Below are 16,193 nucleotides of genomic sequence, written 5' to 3'. Positions count from 1 at the left end.
TCTTGTGACACGAGATCTTGTTTGGAACTTAGGTATCGATGTATCCTTTACCGTATCGATGTCGTAAGATGTTTTTTTGCCCCCTAGAAAAAAGTCAAAAATGGAGCAGTTGTCTTACATTCGAGAGTTACACATGCAAACAAACAGGTGCCAACTTATAGGAGAGCGAGCCACAGCTTTTCTTCCTGTCTCACACACACACACACACCAGTGACCTGGAGAGAAGTGCCTCAAAGGTTTAGCAAATTAGCAAGCAGAGGAGTTATGATGTTAATTTTAAGAGAACAGTGATATTTTAAAAACTGGTCTGGAAGAAGAGGGGTCGTCTAAGATCTCAGTAAATAGGGTAGTTTTCAAAAGAGACAGCAATAAAGCTAGCTACCGTAATTTCCGGTGTATAAGCTTATATATGCTTTGAACCCCTGCGGCTTATACTTGTACACTGATGGGGTTAGCGTGGTCACGTTCTGGTCTCGCGACATCTCTTGTGCTTCGGAGCAGTCATTTTGCGCTTCGTGCGTGTGCCCTCATGGAGAACGCATGGAGAGGTGCATGTGATCCGGCTTTTGCTCGGGTCTGCCAGTGGATCCTGGGAGCGGGGAGCGGTGGAGGGCCGCTGTCGCCGGCGGGTTTTGGGGGGATGGATTTCTGTGTGGTGGTGTTGCGCCGGGAGCGACAAGGAGAGAGGGAGAGAGTCTGGCGCGGTTGTGGGGATGTTCGGTTCTGACACTGAAGAAGATGACTCGAGTGGTTTTAGTGCAGAAGGAGCACAGTGACTTTTCTGGTCAGCTACTGTTTAACTAGCCGTGTTACACACACCGTTTGGAAACAAGCATTCATTTAATTGAAAGTTTAAAAAAATCTGTGTGCGAAATATACCATGTTACCAAATATACCAAATACCAAATATACCATGTTACTACATCTGTGGCTTATAGACAGGTGCAGCCACTATATGTAAAAATCTTTTTTTCTTTTTAAATTTAGTAAGTGAGGTTTATATTCAGGTGCATTCAGTAGGCCTAAAATTACGGTACATAGAAACAAATACAATAGCTTTTTATTCAACTGCAGCATGCAACAGATTTTTCGTGTTAGCACTAAATTGAGCAGTCCGGGATGGTCCACCATTATTTGAATATTTGGTGTACTAAGTTGGCAATGCACTGTTGCCATGGTCATGACAGGGATGCAATTTTCCCCATTACAATATATAAGAATGAAATTGCATCATTAAATGAACTGTTCTTTGAAATGGTTATCCTGGAGTGCGAAAGCTACAACCGAATCAAGAGCACTGTTGCACCATGCATGCACGTTGACAGTATCGTGTCAGCGTGTAATGGACTTTGACGCTTGTCAAACCCCCCTCCCACTGCTCTCTTTTCATGGTTTCATGTCTATTAGAGGGAGAGAGAAAGACAGGGAGTGTGTGAAAGAGAGAATACCTGCAGGCTATGTCCTCTGCCTTAATGCCTCTGCTGGAGCTAAAAGAGCCAGATTTATTATCATGCTGTCAAGATGCCGTGAGCTTCCCCCACCCTCGTCGTTGTCCTCCTCCTCCTTCCTTAAAAAGAGCTTTTCCTGCTGCACTCGCCCAATCTTCTACTTTCTATGCCCTTACTTTTTGTCCATCACAGATTGTCAGAGATATGGCAAACACACAGGTAAATCCTTAGCCAGCTTAGTGATGGAAATGTCATAGCAGCTCCAACAAAGATGGCAGCTGCTTGACATTTAGTGTGCGGATTCCTAAGGGGAAGAATCGGAAAGGGTAGCTGTACCTTAAGGTGTTATAGTATTTTTTTTTTTTTCCTTAGTGCCCCGCTAGTGTTTTCATTGTGTACTTTATTAAGTTATTTTATATATGTACTGTACGTTGTTCTGTGGACCACATTATCAGAAAGCTTAGGACTGGGGGTGCCAGACTTCTTCCTTCACTATTATTATTATATTATTATGGTGTATATAATGTCAGTGCAAATAGTACCATGACAGGTACCATGAGCGTTCTGTTTTTTAAGATTCTACTACAAAAACACTAATCAAAGATCCTCTATATGACAGGTGTAATCTGTTTTTAACAAGCTCCTGCTGTTTTTTAAGGACCCACTGTAATAATACCATTCAAAGATCCTTTATATGACAGGAGTGCTTTGCTGTTTTTATAGACCTACTGCAAAAATGCTTGTCAAAGATCCTCTACATAAGAGAGTGAACTGCTGTTTTAAGGACCCACTGCAAAAACGCCAGTCAAAGATCCTTTATATGACAGGGGCATTCTGCTGTTTTTTAAGGACGTACTGCAAAAATGCAAGTCAAAGATCCTATACTATACTCTATACTGTGGTGTTTTTAGGAATCTGCTGCAAAAATATTAGTCTCTCCCAAGTTTAAAACTGAACTGGGCCGGCCTGATGTCACTCATGGGTTGGATTTGGCCCTATGGGCCACCAGCTGAATAGCTCTGGTGTACATATTAAACACATAAAAATAATGATTACACATATGACACACTTTATCCTTCTTTAACCTACTGCATGTTAAACACTGAAACATTGTAACTGCTTAGACACGGAGAAGGGGTAGGATTTAAATAAGCTCTGCTTCTTCCTACTCCTTTTTGGTCATGACAAATTGTGCAGATACAACCAAGTGAAGTAGTAACTTTGTTAGCATGTGGGAAAACCATTGCCAGAATGAGATTAGTACACAAAAGATGGAATGTAGCATGACGTTCAGTATTTAGACCAATGCTTTTTGGATGTAGAGGTGTAGGCGTACTCTCTCTCACACTTTCCTAAAATAACACGGTACCCACGCTGCATGCAAAAACAAACAACGTGTATTGTGTTCTGCCCCTCCACCGGACGCACAAGTTTCCATTCCAGATGGTGTCCATGTGTGCGGACACTGTGACCCTTGCCCTTCCTACCCGTGGCATACATTGTGATTGACCAGTGCTATTCTGGGGGAACTTCGATGGTTAATATGTATTGGATTTAGTTTCCATCAGTTGGGTTGGGTTTGGTTCAGGTCTATGTGACAATGTATACTGTTCGGCTGTCTCACTGTGGACAGCCATCGCTCTCTTTGTTTCCCTCAGGTAGTGTGTGCTTCCTGTTTCCGTGTTGTTCCTAACCAACTCTCTAGTGATGCTCCAGTGTAATGGTTGGATGTGTCCAACCACCCACAGCTCTCCTTCCTTTGTTTTTGTCTGAACACAAGTCTATTTCTGCTCAACGTGGTTTCCTGTCAGGGGGTATTTTGTTCCTTCCACTTTCTATACATTAGCCGACTGCGGGCCTTGAGTTTAATATAAGCAAACATGTAAGGAAACACAGTACATGTCAGAATTCATGTTTCAGTCTGCGCTGGCACCCCCAAACCATGATGTGACCACCACCACCACCTGTTGCCAGCTATTTAGACAATAGTGGCCGTGTGTATTGAGGCATTTTCTATGGATAGTAAATGTACCGCTGTACAAGAGGTACACTGGCTACTCTAAAGTATACCCAGGTTTCATCTGTAGTATTGTCCCTTGAAAAGCTATCCTGTAGCCAGGTTGGTGAAATGTGAGGGTTGTAAGAGGGTGTAGTTCATAAAAGGGTGCCAAAAAGTGGGAAGAGCCTCCCTTATTGTATGCTTACTGACTTTTATGCCAAACAAACACTCTGAAGATGTGTTTGTAGCATAAGAACTCAACATTCATGCCTATTTTTTGCCTCTCTTGCTTGTTTTGCTTGGCTTGTTGATGCCTTCAGCTGTGTTGCAGAAGATCTATACACATATTTGTGTGTATGAGAGCGAGAGAGTGATTGCGGCGTTGCAAGAGCAGATTTGAAGGCGAAATTATCCAGGATTGAAGGTCATTGCGAGGGGAGCATGCCAGGCCGGTTGCGCTTTCCTGACTGACTGATCAATACGGTGTCCTAGCTGTTGTCCTACTTCATGCTGGGAAGAAAAACAAACGCACACTACATACCCACCCTTCTGCAGCAGAACATCATAGCATAGGCATTGTTGTTGTGTGAAGACTGCTGAGACTCGGCCAGACAGCCATCGTGTTTCATGTGATCCTAGCTCTCTAGGCGAGCAGATTTTGTCCTCCCTTCTTGCACAACATTGCATGATGCAACTCTTATTTATTGCTTTACTCGCAAAAGCTTTTTTTTTTTTTTTTTGCCTATGAAGGCTGTGTTATGCTTTTTTCCAACTAATAGGCTGCTGAAGATAGCTATTTGGCTTTGACCTTTTGTGGAGAAAGACGATGTGAAACTAAAGGATCAGACTGGAATTTAGAAACCAAGTGAAAGTCCCAAGGAAGCATACATTGTACGTTATAGTTGTTCTGCCAAGAACAAACAGGAGAAGATGCCATCGTGCATTTGTTCCATGAACCCTGTTGACCGCACATTTGATGAGAAGAGCCATTGTCCTCGCTAGAAAGTCTCCCACAGTATTTTTCCCTTTGATGTCTTCAACTTTTCCTGGTTAGATGAAAAGTGATTTGCTCAGCGTCCATTGTGTACACACCAAAACCGTACTAACATGCGTAATGTACAGTACATGTGTGCGTGTCACACATTTCAGATTCCAGGCCCTCTTATGGTGCAAAGCCCCACCTCTCACTACCTCCAGTGCCCCCCTCTCCTGTATTTGCCCAAAGCCTAATACTCTCAGTCCAGCCCCACTTGCTGACCACTCTTATTGCATGCAAACAGAATAGCCTTCTGTGTTGCAACGGGCCTATCAAGCAGCCCTCATAACTAAATTATGACAGCGCTTAAGGAGTTTTGAGGTGTGGGAGGCCAACCTGCAGCCGTGGCTCAAATTCAAGACAGCCTCAAAGCGGCCTCCCTGCCGGGCCAATCCTGCTCATGCGTCCCGACGGTCGGCCGGCTCCACAGGCGGATGGGGGTGTGCAAGGTGGACGACTTCAGCTTTGACAGCTTCGATCTGCTGTATAGTGGAGCTGTTGATAGGTTGAGGAGTCACAAAAGTAGCGGCAGCCTCAGTAAGTAGTATTGTTACTGTAGATAGACTAGTAAGAGTTTACGAGTAAGCATTTTCATCAGCAAGCTGTCTATTCATGAGTCTAATGCTGTTTTCATTCACCAATGTATAAAACAAAGACTACATCAAATTAAAACCACAAAATGAATACTGACAAGCTAAGTATGAGTTTGTTTTCCAGGGAAAAGATGAGAATAGCGTGGTTTGATGTGTGTGGGTGACGGGCGCTGCACGAACGAGAGTGGCAACGTCATCTTACACTGTGCCCGCACACAACGAACACACAGATGGTTTGGTTTGGGGGCGTGGTTGCATGTGACCAACTTTGACCTTAATGTGATGTCGGAGCAAAATAAACGTCTTTGTAATATTAAAAGAACCCATGCGCATTAACATTTAATTTACTGTAGTTATTTACAAAAGTGTTTCTCAAACGTGTCCAGCATAAAGCTTTAATTTATCACTTTTTGAGTTTATTTATGACAATATCAGCCGTTTGGTGTCAAATAAGAATAATAGAGAAACGGGGGTTGTAAACGGAATAGACTCGTGGGTCGCGCTAGACTCTTTGACATAGTGACCCAGGATGACGCCTTTTCTATAACAAAGACTTCAGTCTAACTTTAGAAGCAGAACGGTGGTGTTGACAGTGTGATTAACGCATGATTAGAGCCTTTACAGAACAGAAAAGCAATTGACGCATATTGCGACTTTCTCTACTGCTGTGCTTCTCAGATCGTGGGGCTGCCCTCCCTGGGGTAGCACGAGAGGCAGGGAAGACTTTCAATATTAGTGCAGACCTGCCAACATGTATGAATTTGTCGCACTCAGCATGCAATTTGACTCTTGAATACGCTTGTATGCTTCACTGCTCTCCACTTTGTTGCATTTTGCTGATTTCAGTTTCTAGTTCAGTGTGTACAGTACAGCTAAATAAAGAGATATCAGTTTCTTATTTCTGTCCCCCAGTGGGGGTTTGACAGAAAACAACTCAGAGAACAGAGAACCATTGCTCTGCTGCCACACACTTTCAGCGTCTCCTTTAATGCAGTATTAAACTGCCATATTATTTTGTAAAATGCCGTTTTTAGTGCATCATCACTCCAGTTAGCTAATTTTCTAATAGGTTTACTGATGACTGTAGCCCTCCTGGCACTAGTACTCTAGCCAGTGCTAAGCTGCTTAGGGCATAGAAACCTTTGGCCGACCTTTAACCCTCACATCTACTGTATACACACATATTCAGTGTTGTATCGACGCAAAGCTAAGGTTTGCAGCATATAAACAACAGCAGCAACGCCTTTCTGTTAAAGTTGTTGAAGAAAACAACAAAATGCCCTTTTTAAATTTCTGCCCATATCAAAGTGGTACTTCTCCCTTTATTGGCCTCCGTCCTTTAAATATTAATGCGTCCCTTTAGTCGGGGGACAAAAGGACTGGGAGGAAATGCAGCTGATGTTGCAACGCTGCTACAGAACGTCCTGACACCTGAGACCACTCGATGCTGATGGACAAGGTGGACGAGCGGGTCAGAGCTGAAGGTGAAAGACGGAAACAAGGGTGATCAGCGAATGAACTGATAGTTCTCTCTGAGTTGTTTTGTAAAGACGTTCAAAGCAAGTCTACTTTATTCATACCCGATCCTCAGCCTCCTGTGTTGTCTTTTTCAGAGGAGGAGCTGAGGAAGCTACGGGAGGAGACCAATGTGGACTCCCTTCGGCAAGAGCTGGAGAGAGAGCGGAGCAAGCGCCTCGACCTGGAGCACAAGATGGGCGATGTGCTGAAGACCAGGTAAAGCCTGTAGAGGAGCCCTGGCAGTCCCTACTATGGTGCTCATGGACCTCTACACAACCAGTCAAAAGTTTGGACACACTTCCTCATGCTATTGAATAAGAAAGTGTGCCCAAACTAGTACATGAAGTACCATCCCAAGCCAACTAGTAGGGAATGAGTGTATTATGAAACTGTCTATCAGTGAGCGTACTAATGTGAAACTATTGATTGTTCACGTTTCCAATACCATTTGGGTTCATTTTGGTGAAGGCTTTATATAAAGACACAATAGTGAGGGGAAAGACACTGCAATTAGTAACATTTACCAGAATTGATCACATTGCTCACAGTAATTAGGATCACCGTGTTGCACTGTTGTAGCTTTTAAAGGCTCATTTTGCTGTGACAAAGTGTTGACCAATAAAGCTCAGACTGTTACGCAAAGGTTGATACACGTGTTTATCACGCACTTAAAAGGCACCCATAAGCTTTTGTTGCTTTGTAATGGTTTTTACTGCCCCCTATTAACTACTAGGCCAATCGTGCCATGCTCGGGAACGTCCATGGAGTATGCTCAGTGTTGGCACACTTCCCTTTGGTACGATTGCAAACCAAGTCTGGGAATAACAGTAATGTGTTCCTTGTAACTTGTTAATAATAACCAACACATTTCATAGTAGAAATAAATAAAATACTCAAAATAATCCAAAAGTCAAAGCCAAGGCACATTCGCATACCCGCAAATACATTTGTTACATGTTTCTTCATATTATTCAATTAATGTGAGCCCTTCTCTCAGAAGTACTTAATGACAGCCACGCCACCACCTTCCAAAAGACTGGAAATAATACTCAGTCAGGGAAATTGCAGTAATACAGCTAGAAGTGAGTATGGCCAGCGGGGGTCCAGTTGAGGGAGGGGTAATCACTCCCCACTCCAGTAAGGTACGAGTTGTTGGAAACACCCTAAGCCTCGAAATACTATGCTAACCCAAATATAAGACGACCCCACTACCGGAAGACCTCATCAAAAAAAAAAGTCAAAAGTTGTTTGACTCTGTTTTTCTTGATTATCATTATTTTAAAATTAGCAATTTTGTTTGCTTTCTGAAGAGAAGCAGATACTTTAAGATAGGCAGGTTTGAATAAATGTTTGTTACAGCCGCACTGACTACAATAAAAGGCGGGCCCTTTGAGTGATAGGAAGAAAAGCTCTGACACGCTTGTGGAGAAGTTGTTTGACGCCACCTGCTGATTTGCGTGTATAAATCTCTAGACCTTGTACTGCATATATGATCATCTTTTTGTAAGGGGAAAAAACTACTTTATAGTTGGTTCAAAATGAAAGTGCTCCCTAAGCAGCTTTAGAAGATATCCACATTGAAGTGCATTTTATGGGAGATATGTAGTTTAAAACAAACTAATGACACAGTGGCATCTTGGAACCTTTATCTCATCCTGTGTGCGCCGTTTTGTGCAAGTTTGTGTTTTTGTGTGCGACCAGATGATGCTTAACGGCCCGCCAATGGGAAATTCCACAGGTCCTCGCCAAGTGATTACCGGCACAGAAACGTGAACTTAAGCGCGCAAAAGACACTTCCCGCATTAATCCCTTGTCGGAAAGATGTGGGCTGATAGTAAACACCGTGCATGGACCCAATGATTAAAGCGCCAAAGCTCGGTGCCTAAAATTAGAACACTCTGGTTACCCTGGGAAGTTTCCATGTGTAAAGAGAATGGCCGTAGTTAAATTTAGTCACAAACTCTATCAGACAGCAGTGTCCTAGATACAGCTGACATTGTGCTGGAAGTTGACGGAACTCTACAGGCGCATTGTACACTACTGCTCCATTCATATTACAGAAGGTAATACAGAGTTTAATCTGCATTGGTAACCGAAGTAACACATATAAATAAAACAGAATCTGATCAATTCAATTGTCTCACACACGGGAGGTTAGACAGCCATATTGATACGCCAAATTGATAAATAATTGCTAAATCCTCAGGCATTTCATACGTAACCCCCCCACCCCACCCCCCCACTGTGTCTATATACTGACACCCACACAACTAAATCATGAAAAATAACACAATAAAAAATTTTATGATCATATTGAAAACAAGCCATAAATCTTCATTGAGTGACCATTTAATAAGATTTTTTTTTTTTTTTTAATTAGGGCTGTCAAAAATAGCGCGTTAACAGCAGTAACTAATTTATTTGACTACCGTTGATTACCAGGCAACTGAAGGGAAAAAAAAAAAGATCCGTATCAGATCAGATCGGCAAGACTATATTTAAAAAATAAAAAATTGGATCGATCGGGACATCCCTAGTTCATATCATTAAACAATTAATGGAGAAGATCAGACATTTCATCCAAAGAGAACTCTGGTTAGAGTCCAAGCAAACTTTTATGACTCCACCTTTTTAGTATCGTAATTGAGAATTGTTAGGAAGGGGAATCGGAACGGGAATCATTCAAATTCAAACAGTGCCCAACCCTACTTGTGACACCCCTACTAATAAGCCATGCATTTAGATAGAAGTATAGAAATATGAAATTGTACCACAAAAAAACAACCAAAATAAGTGAAACTGTACTGCTTGATTGAAGTGTCAAAATAGTTTATTTCAATGCATTGGGGGAGATTTTTGTAAGTAAATTGGAACTTTTAGATGTCAAACTGAAAATGAATAAGGACCCTCCTGACATGCACTTGTCACAATGCAACTCCCACTATAGGGACGTGAAAGTGACACGTTTATTGCATTTTCTGTTTCACTCAGGCTGGAAGATTCTCCGCCGCAACCGCCCCGAAAACAACAGTCGCCCTCCAATAATGGAACAGGTGAGACCCCAGGGGGAGGGTGGTGGGTGACAAGAATAGTCCAAGTGGGGCAAACAGGAAGTGAGAATGTTTGTTAGTGTTGAAGGGCCGCAAAGCACTATGAGAGTGTCTATTTTTATGACTGACCTCCAGTAACTTGAGTGTTAGTGGAAATGGAGCGGTGTAAATTAACCCAGTGCAGATGTGTGAACTACAAATAGTTGACTCAAAAAAATGTGTTAATTATCTTCAGCTATGTGATGTATGTCATGACAAGAGTTTCTACTGTAGCAGATAAGCAGCAGCAGAAGGAGGTGTGGAGCTCGCGGCTGCAGAAGTGGCTGTACGAGCGCTTCGGAGTTTACATTGAAGACTTCCGCTTTCAGCCAGAGGAGAGCACGGTGGAGGCCGAGGAACCACTAAGTGCTAAAAGGTGGGAACGAGCTACTGTGGAGTGTCTTTCATCAAGTATTGATCCTGCGTTTTGCTCACCCACACCGCAATGGCATTTATGGCCACTGACGTCATACTCTTTGTCATAGAGTGCATTGTTTGAACTCTAGCACCATTTAAGTTTGTGCATTTATCTTCCCATACAGGTTGACAGAAAACATGAGGCGACTCAGTAAGTACTCACAACAGATAGTTCATTGTTGTTGTTAATTTGTAGCTTAGACATTGAACTCAATTTGACCGCATCTGAAATATAAGTTAAACTCTCATAGCTTTTAATTAAGAGTGGTGTCTCATGAAATTGGATTGATCTTGCGCTCAATTCAACATGATTCTGTTGTGTAGGCATTATGTATTTCACCTCTAGCAGAGGGTTCAATTAGTTCAAGATGGTTGCCCACTCGACGGGTTGTGGTTGATGTAAAAGGAGCAAAGTTTGGGGGCTGTAACATTTGGAACTACAAAAAAAAAACAAAACAGTTGAGCCATTGCACTGAGGCTCGACAAGCTGGTGGAGTTGGCATGTCACGATTGCCCTATGACCACATTTTGGCTACTTTTGTCGTATCTTTAACATGCTCATACTATTTCATACAAGAATATCTTAATTATTTTGTGTTTGTTTATTTTTAAATATTATTTACTTGATTAGTATTTATATTTGTTTTTTTTCTGTTGCTCCTTTAATTTTCTGTTTAATTAAGGAAGATGTGTACCATTGTTAATGAAAAAAAAAATTATATATATAAAATGGGTGGCCGCGTTAGACAGGTGACCGCTATACACAGGGTCTACAACACGTAAATTTTTTGCGGGGGGATTTTTCAGTGGCCGCTATAGGCAGGTGGCTGTTCTATACAGGTGGCCGCTAAGACAGGTTTGACTGTATGTCTTTATTTTATTAATATTTCTGTCCAGTCAGGCATATCTACTGTATGTTGGTGTTCTAGTCTACAGTCTAGTATGTAGCATGTATTAGACCAGGGGTGTCTTTTTTCCCCTCAGGGCGGCAAAATCAAAAGATGCGGGAGCAACCCATGTAGATAAGATAAGATAAGATGAGGTGTTTTTGTTTTTTTATATCCAAATTATATGGCTCTTACTGTTTCAGAGCGAGGAGCCAGGCCTGTCACCAACTTTTTAAGGAACCTCTCCGCCTTATCCAATTGGCACTCTGTGTACACCTCAGCTATTGCCTTCATTGTGAGTATTGCTGCATCACTCAACACCATACCGCATTGATAAACCGTATTGAATATTTTTGTGGTGCTTCTGATGATTACCTTTATGGTTAGTAACGGTGTTTGTAAGCTGACATTGCATTTCAACAATAAATAAACCGAATATTTGTTTGGTTTTCTTGCAGATTTACATGAACGCTGCTTGGCACGGCTGGGCCATTCCCATGTTCCTCTTCCTGGCAATCCTGCGCTTGTCCTTAAATTACCTCATTGCTAGGTAATCGGTCAATAGAAGCAAATAAACGTGTGAAATATTCTAATATTGTTTGATAATATCCCATTTTCCAGAGGTTGGAGGATCCAGTGGAGCATTGTGCCTGAGGTCTCTGAGCCAATGGTACGTGCAGTAACGACGTTAGACTGTGCCTGTGTACCTATTGTTGTGACCGCTGTTTGTGCTATGCAGGAGCCTCCAAAGGAGGACCTGACTGTGTCGGAGAAGTTTCAGCTTGTACTTGACGTTGCACAAAAAGCACAGGTTCACATTATCTCGGGGGTGGGACTCTTTAACATGTGACTAATAATTGTTGACGCACCGCTTTTCTTCCTCCAGAACCTCTTTGGCAAAATGGCGGATGTTTTAGAGAAAATAAAAAAGTAAGTCTTGTCTGAAACATTCTGCTCATGTAGATTTAAATAGGCTGTTCATTGCTTTTTTTTCTTCCCTTTTTCCTGTGCCAGCCTCTTCATGTGGGTGCAGCCGGAGAGCACCCGAAAACTGTACATCTGCCTGTGGGTGGCTTTCATCACCTCCTGCGTCCTGCCGTACAAACTGATGGGCTTCATGATTGGTACAAACACAGCGTTATCCCTCCATCATGCTATAAATGCCACCTTGGGCCCCATGAATGAATGCACATCAGTTTCATTCCAGTACACACAAACAAATGCATTCATACAGTAATCAGTGCATGCGGTCACCACGCAGCTGCAGGCTTGCAGGCATGCATATCTAATATTGTCCTGGATTTTCTCATATTTCTGTGTCTCTATGGGTCTTCTGTAGGCCTGTACGCCGGCATCAAGTTCTTCATCATAGACTTCCTCTTCAAGAGCTGCCCCAAGCTGCGCGACAAGTACGACACCCCCTACATTGTGTGGAACAGCCTCCCTACAGACCCCCAGCTCAAAGAGCGGACCAACGCCACTGTGTCACGGCGGGTAAGAGCCGTTTCCCTCGCCCCCACATTCGTCTGGGGCTTCTTCTCGCTCTCTTTCACTCTTTCTCACACAGAGAAACAGCTTAGTCGAGCAAAATATGCCTAATGCGGGATTATTTCTACTGTCGCTAATGCAAAAAGCTGACATTTAATCAGGTACGTACCTGTTACAAGGCTTTGTAGTTGCATCACAATCCGTCTGCGTGGAGGTCCGACCCAGCTTTGAGTTACATAATCCACGAAGGATGTAAATCTCTTTTATTATATACTATTTAAAATGCCAAAGAAGCTGATCCTGTCCATTCAAAGATTATATCACATGACGCTGGACAGGAACAGGCATTTAAAATGTAAACGTTAATGGCTAAAATTTAAGTTGAAAAAAATCATCACTTTTAATTAGTATTCATTGCTATTTGTGATATATACAAAAAATAATATTACTGTATATGGTAGGGGTGCTCCGATCGATTGGCCACCGATCAGTATCGCCCGATTTCCGTGAAAAAGCACGGTATCGGCATATGCCGATACTTGCTTTATAACGGCGGTCATATTCGCCGATCAGTCTCCCGCCCACTTTCCCTTCTCAAAGCCAAAACAAGCATGGCTGCTGTGTGTGACTTATCTGTTGTTGTGGGAATGATAAAAGTTTTGCACTGTGCAAAACATGCCACGGAGAATGTCTTGCCTGGGTGACTCATTGCGTGGCATTTGGGGGGCGGGCACTTGGAAATGTGTGATGAGTTGCCAAGCCTCGCGATGTGATTACCGGTCGGGCGGCGGCTAATGTAGCGCCCGTGTGTGCGGGAGGTGACAAGCAACCACGACTGGCGAAACCCAGCGCCAACGTACGGCAAACCACGCACACGGGAGGTGACAAGCGCCTGCGACCAGCCACACCCACAACCAGAGTGAATTGTATGAGTCTCCCACGGTTTAGATGGCTGTCAGATGTGGAGGGAATTTGGGTATATCAAAGTAGTTAAGAGGAGCAAAAGCGGCCGGTGTTGACAATACGTTCTAGATGTGAATGCATCGCTCACTGGTGCAACCGCCTGCCGCCTCCCGCGTGCACAGCCCGCCACGCGCCGGTGACGAACCCCGCCAACCGCAGCTGCCCGTCTCTTCCCCTGTGTGGCGCCCATAAGGCAGATAGCCCAAAAAGTTGAAAAATTCTTTCTATTATGTATTTTAATAAACATTGTATTGTATAAAAATGTATATGAAATAGACTAAACCAAATAAAAAAATAGAAATTTAATAGTTAATACTAAAATTTATTTTATATAGTAGTAACACAACTAAATAAATATTAACGGAAGATAAATATTTTTTTGACATTTAATGTGTAAGAATTGCTATTTTTATATAAAATTTAGTCTATATTATATATTTCAAAAACATGTATATGAAATAGGCTAAAAATTCATATAAAATAGTACAAAAAAGTACAATGTTTCTCGTGATTTTGATGCAGCGGAAAGCATCTGTTGAGGGGCTATGGAAGGAATGAATTTCCCAATCCGGGGAACCTCACTCCATTCACTTGTCTGTTTTTAGATGTCAACCGTGCAATATTTATTTATTTTCTTTCAAAATTGTATCAGTTTACTTTCTGTGTCAATTCTTTTGGCAGAAAACTAATCAGGCCTGAATACATAAGACATGCTTTTCTTGATAATACCAATGGATATATTGGTTCAATGCAATAGCAACCGTGTCAGCCCGCTACTGCCCCCTGTGGCAGCGTTCTGGACGTATTATCATCAGTGCCATCAATAATGCATCAAAGGCACCACCCTTCATTCTGAGACCTGGACATCAGAGACTGTGTGTGTGTGTTTGCTGTGGCATCTGTCACAGGTGTCCTCTGTTCTTTCTGTCTCTCTGTCTCTCAGCTCTCTGCCACAGAGAAGGTAGGGTCTTTGGTGTGTCTCCCTCTGGTTCCTCTACCGTGCCTGGGTGTGGCACCTACCACTCTCGATGAGAGAATGGATCAGTCAGGCTTGCCTCTAGTGGTCTTCAAGCGTGATGTTTCGGATCCATTCTCATAGATGCTTGATGAAGACAGGTGGCCCATAGAGTCACACCGTATTAGGTCCTCCCCGTCCCACAGTTGTATGTAGTGTGTGACCCTAAATGGTTGATGTCCGCTCCTACAGCCACCTAGACAGAATTTAAAAGTTGTTTTTAGGCTTTTTGTGTATTTTTAGAGCCTTTCAGATGTACTATGTCAGTTGCCACCATCTTTCATTGTTTCCTTTTGCCATATTTCTGTCGTTTTTCTTACGTTTTACTTCTTTTAGGTGCAGCCCGTGGCTTCTCGAGGCAGCCTGGCGGCCGTGCCATGCGGCATAAACCGAGAAGAGGAGACCGGGCGCTCCCACAGCACCAAGAAGGGAGCCTTCCATGAGATCTTCAACTTACCAGAGTTGGAGCGCCCTCTGGCGGGTATATATGCGATATGCAAAAATAACCTTTTACAAAATATCTACATTTTAGGACTCACGATTTAGTATTTTTGTGTTGCCAGTGTGTGAGAACGGCTGGCGTTGCTGCCTCATAAACAGAGACAGGAAGATGCCCACAGACTACATCAGGAATGGGATGCTTTACGTCACTGAGAAGTAAGTGGAACATCTCTCAAAGGAACCTTTTTTTTCCCTCTCATCAAAGTGCTGCAGAATAGAAGTTTGTGAACGTCAGCCTCTCTCTCTCTCTCTCTCTCTCTCTCTCTCTCTCTCGCTTTCTTTTTTGTCCGACAGTTATTTGTGTTTTGAGAGCTCCAGCTCTAGATCGGGCTCCTCCAAGAAGAATAAAGTCATCAAGCTGGTTGACATCACTGACATACAAAAGGTAACAAAATCTAACATGGAGTCAATGCACAATCAACATTGTTTGTTTGTCTTACTTTTTGCAGTACAAGGTGCTGTCAGTCCTACCAGGAAGTGGAATGGGCATCTCCATAGCAACTCCTTCCACTCAGAAGGTACCAAGACACCCTTTTTTGATTCCCCCCCCCCAATACTAACATGATTTGGTTTAAAATGAGTGCTTAAAATCACCAGTTCAGTCTTCAGTTCAGTCTCAAGGGGGGGTAATTAACAATACTACTGATTCTAGCATTTACAAGAAATAGTTTGCTGAAAAAGTGAGGAAAAAAGCCCCACCGCTCCACTAAATGTTGTGGTTAATACTAGTCAATATTGGTTAATACTTTCGCACAATTTTATTGAAATATCATTGTATAGTAATCCCTTGTTTATCACGGCTAATTGGTTCCGGACCTGACTGTGATAAGGGAATTTCCAATAAGGGACTCCTTATTTATAAATGGAATATTCCATAGTTGGAGTGTAGAAAATCTGTTCACCTTCTAAATATGGGTTTTAACATTATTAGAGCCCTCTAGACATGAAATAACACCCCTATAGGCACATTTACACTCATATTACCCAACATAGTAGACGACATAACAGAAAATAAGCCATATTAAACAAGAATGAAACATAACAGACTCACACGTTAACACTGAGAGAGTTCCTTGTGTTTTGTTTTTTTTTTTTTCAGAACACACGCACTGTGCTTCCTGTGGTGGCTATTGTCTCATCATTGTAATGCAATGATGGCGGAATGACACCACGTTAGGATGGCTGTACATTAGTCAGCCTTTTTATTTGAAATAGTCACATGGCACTATGCACTACGTC

At 42.5% G+C, this 16,193-nt stretch overlaps 1 protein-coding gene across 5 annotated transcripts in view; it reads left to right on the top strand.

Annotated features, from left to right (window-relative positions):
* gramd4a (GRAM domain containing 4a) overlaps window positions 1-16,193 on the top strand; it is a 28,096-nt gene that overhangs the window by 9,392 nt on the left and 2,511 nt on the right. The window contains exons 4-19 of one of the 5 annotated variants that reach the window (XM_054753419.1): window positions 6,690-6,810; window positions 9,586-9,647; window positions 9,921-10,059; window positions 10,226-10,251; window positions 11,191-11,282; window positions 11,446-11,537; window positions 11,609-11,657; window positions 11,727-11,798; window positions 11,874-11,917; window positions 12,002-12,111; window positions 12,327-12,481; window positions 14,382-14,399; window positions 14,790-14,934; window positions 15,017-15,110; window positions 15,249-15,339; window positions 15,404-15,472. In XM_054753419.1, the coding sequence (XP_054609394.1) occupies window positions 6,690-6,810; window positions 9,586-9,647; window positions 9,921-10,059; window positions 10,226-10,251; window positions 11,191-11,282; window positions 11,446-11,537; window positions 11,609-11,657; window positions 11,727-11,798; window positions 11,874-11,917; window positions 12,002-12,111; window positions 12,327-12,481; window positions 14,382-14,399; window positions 14,790-14,934; window positions 15,017-15,110; window positions 15,249-15,339; window positions 15,404-15,472 (1,379 nt within the window). Of the gene's footprint in view, window positions 1-6,689; window positions 6,811-9,585; window positions 9,648-9,917; window positions 10,060-10,225; window positions 10,252-11,190; window positions 11,283-11,445; window positions 11,538-11,608; window positions 11,658-11,726; window positions 11,799-11,873; window positions 11,918-12,001; window positions 12,112-12,326; window positions 12,482-14,381; window positions 14,935-15,016; window positions 15,111-15,248; window positions 15,340-15,403; window positions 15,473-16,193 lie in introns of those variants that run through there. The other 4 variants (XM_054753418.1, XM_054753421.1, XM_054753420.1 and 1 more) reach the window with 4 other exon arrangements.

The sequence above is a fragment of the Dunckerocampus dactyliophorus genome, chromosome 15, assembly GCF_027744805.1.
Source record: "Dunckerocampus dactyliophorus isolate RoL2022-P2 chromosome 15, RoL_Ddac_1.1, whole genome shotgun sequence".
Taxonomy (NCBI): domain Eukaryota; kingdom Metazoa; phylum Chordata; class Actinopteri; order Syngnathiformes; family Syngnathidae; genus Dunckerocampus; species Dunckerocampus dactyliophorus.
The sequence above is the reverse complement of the archived record's forward strand: the minus strand, read 5'-3'. Positions and strand labels throughout refer to the sequence as shown.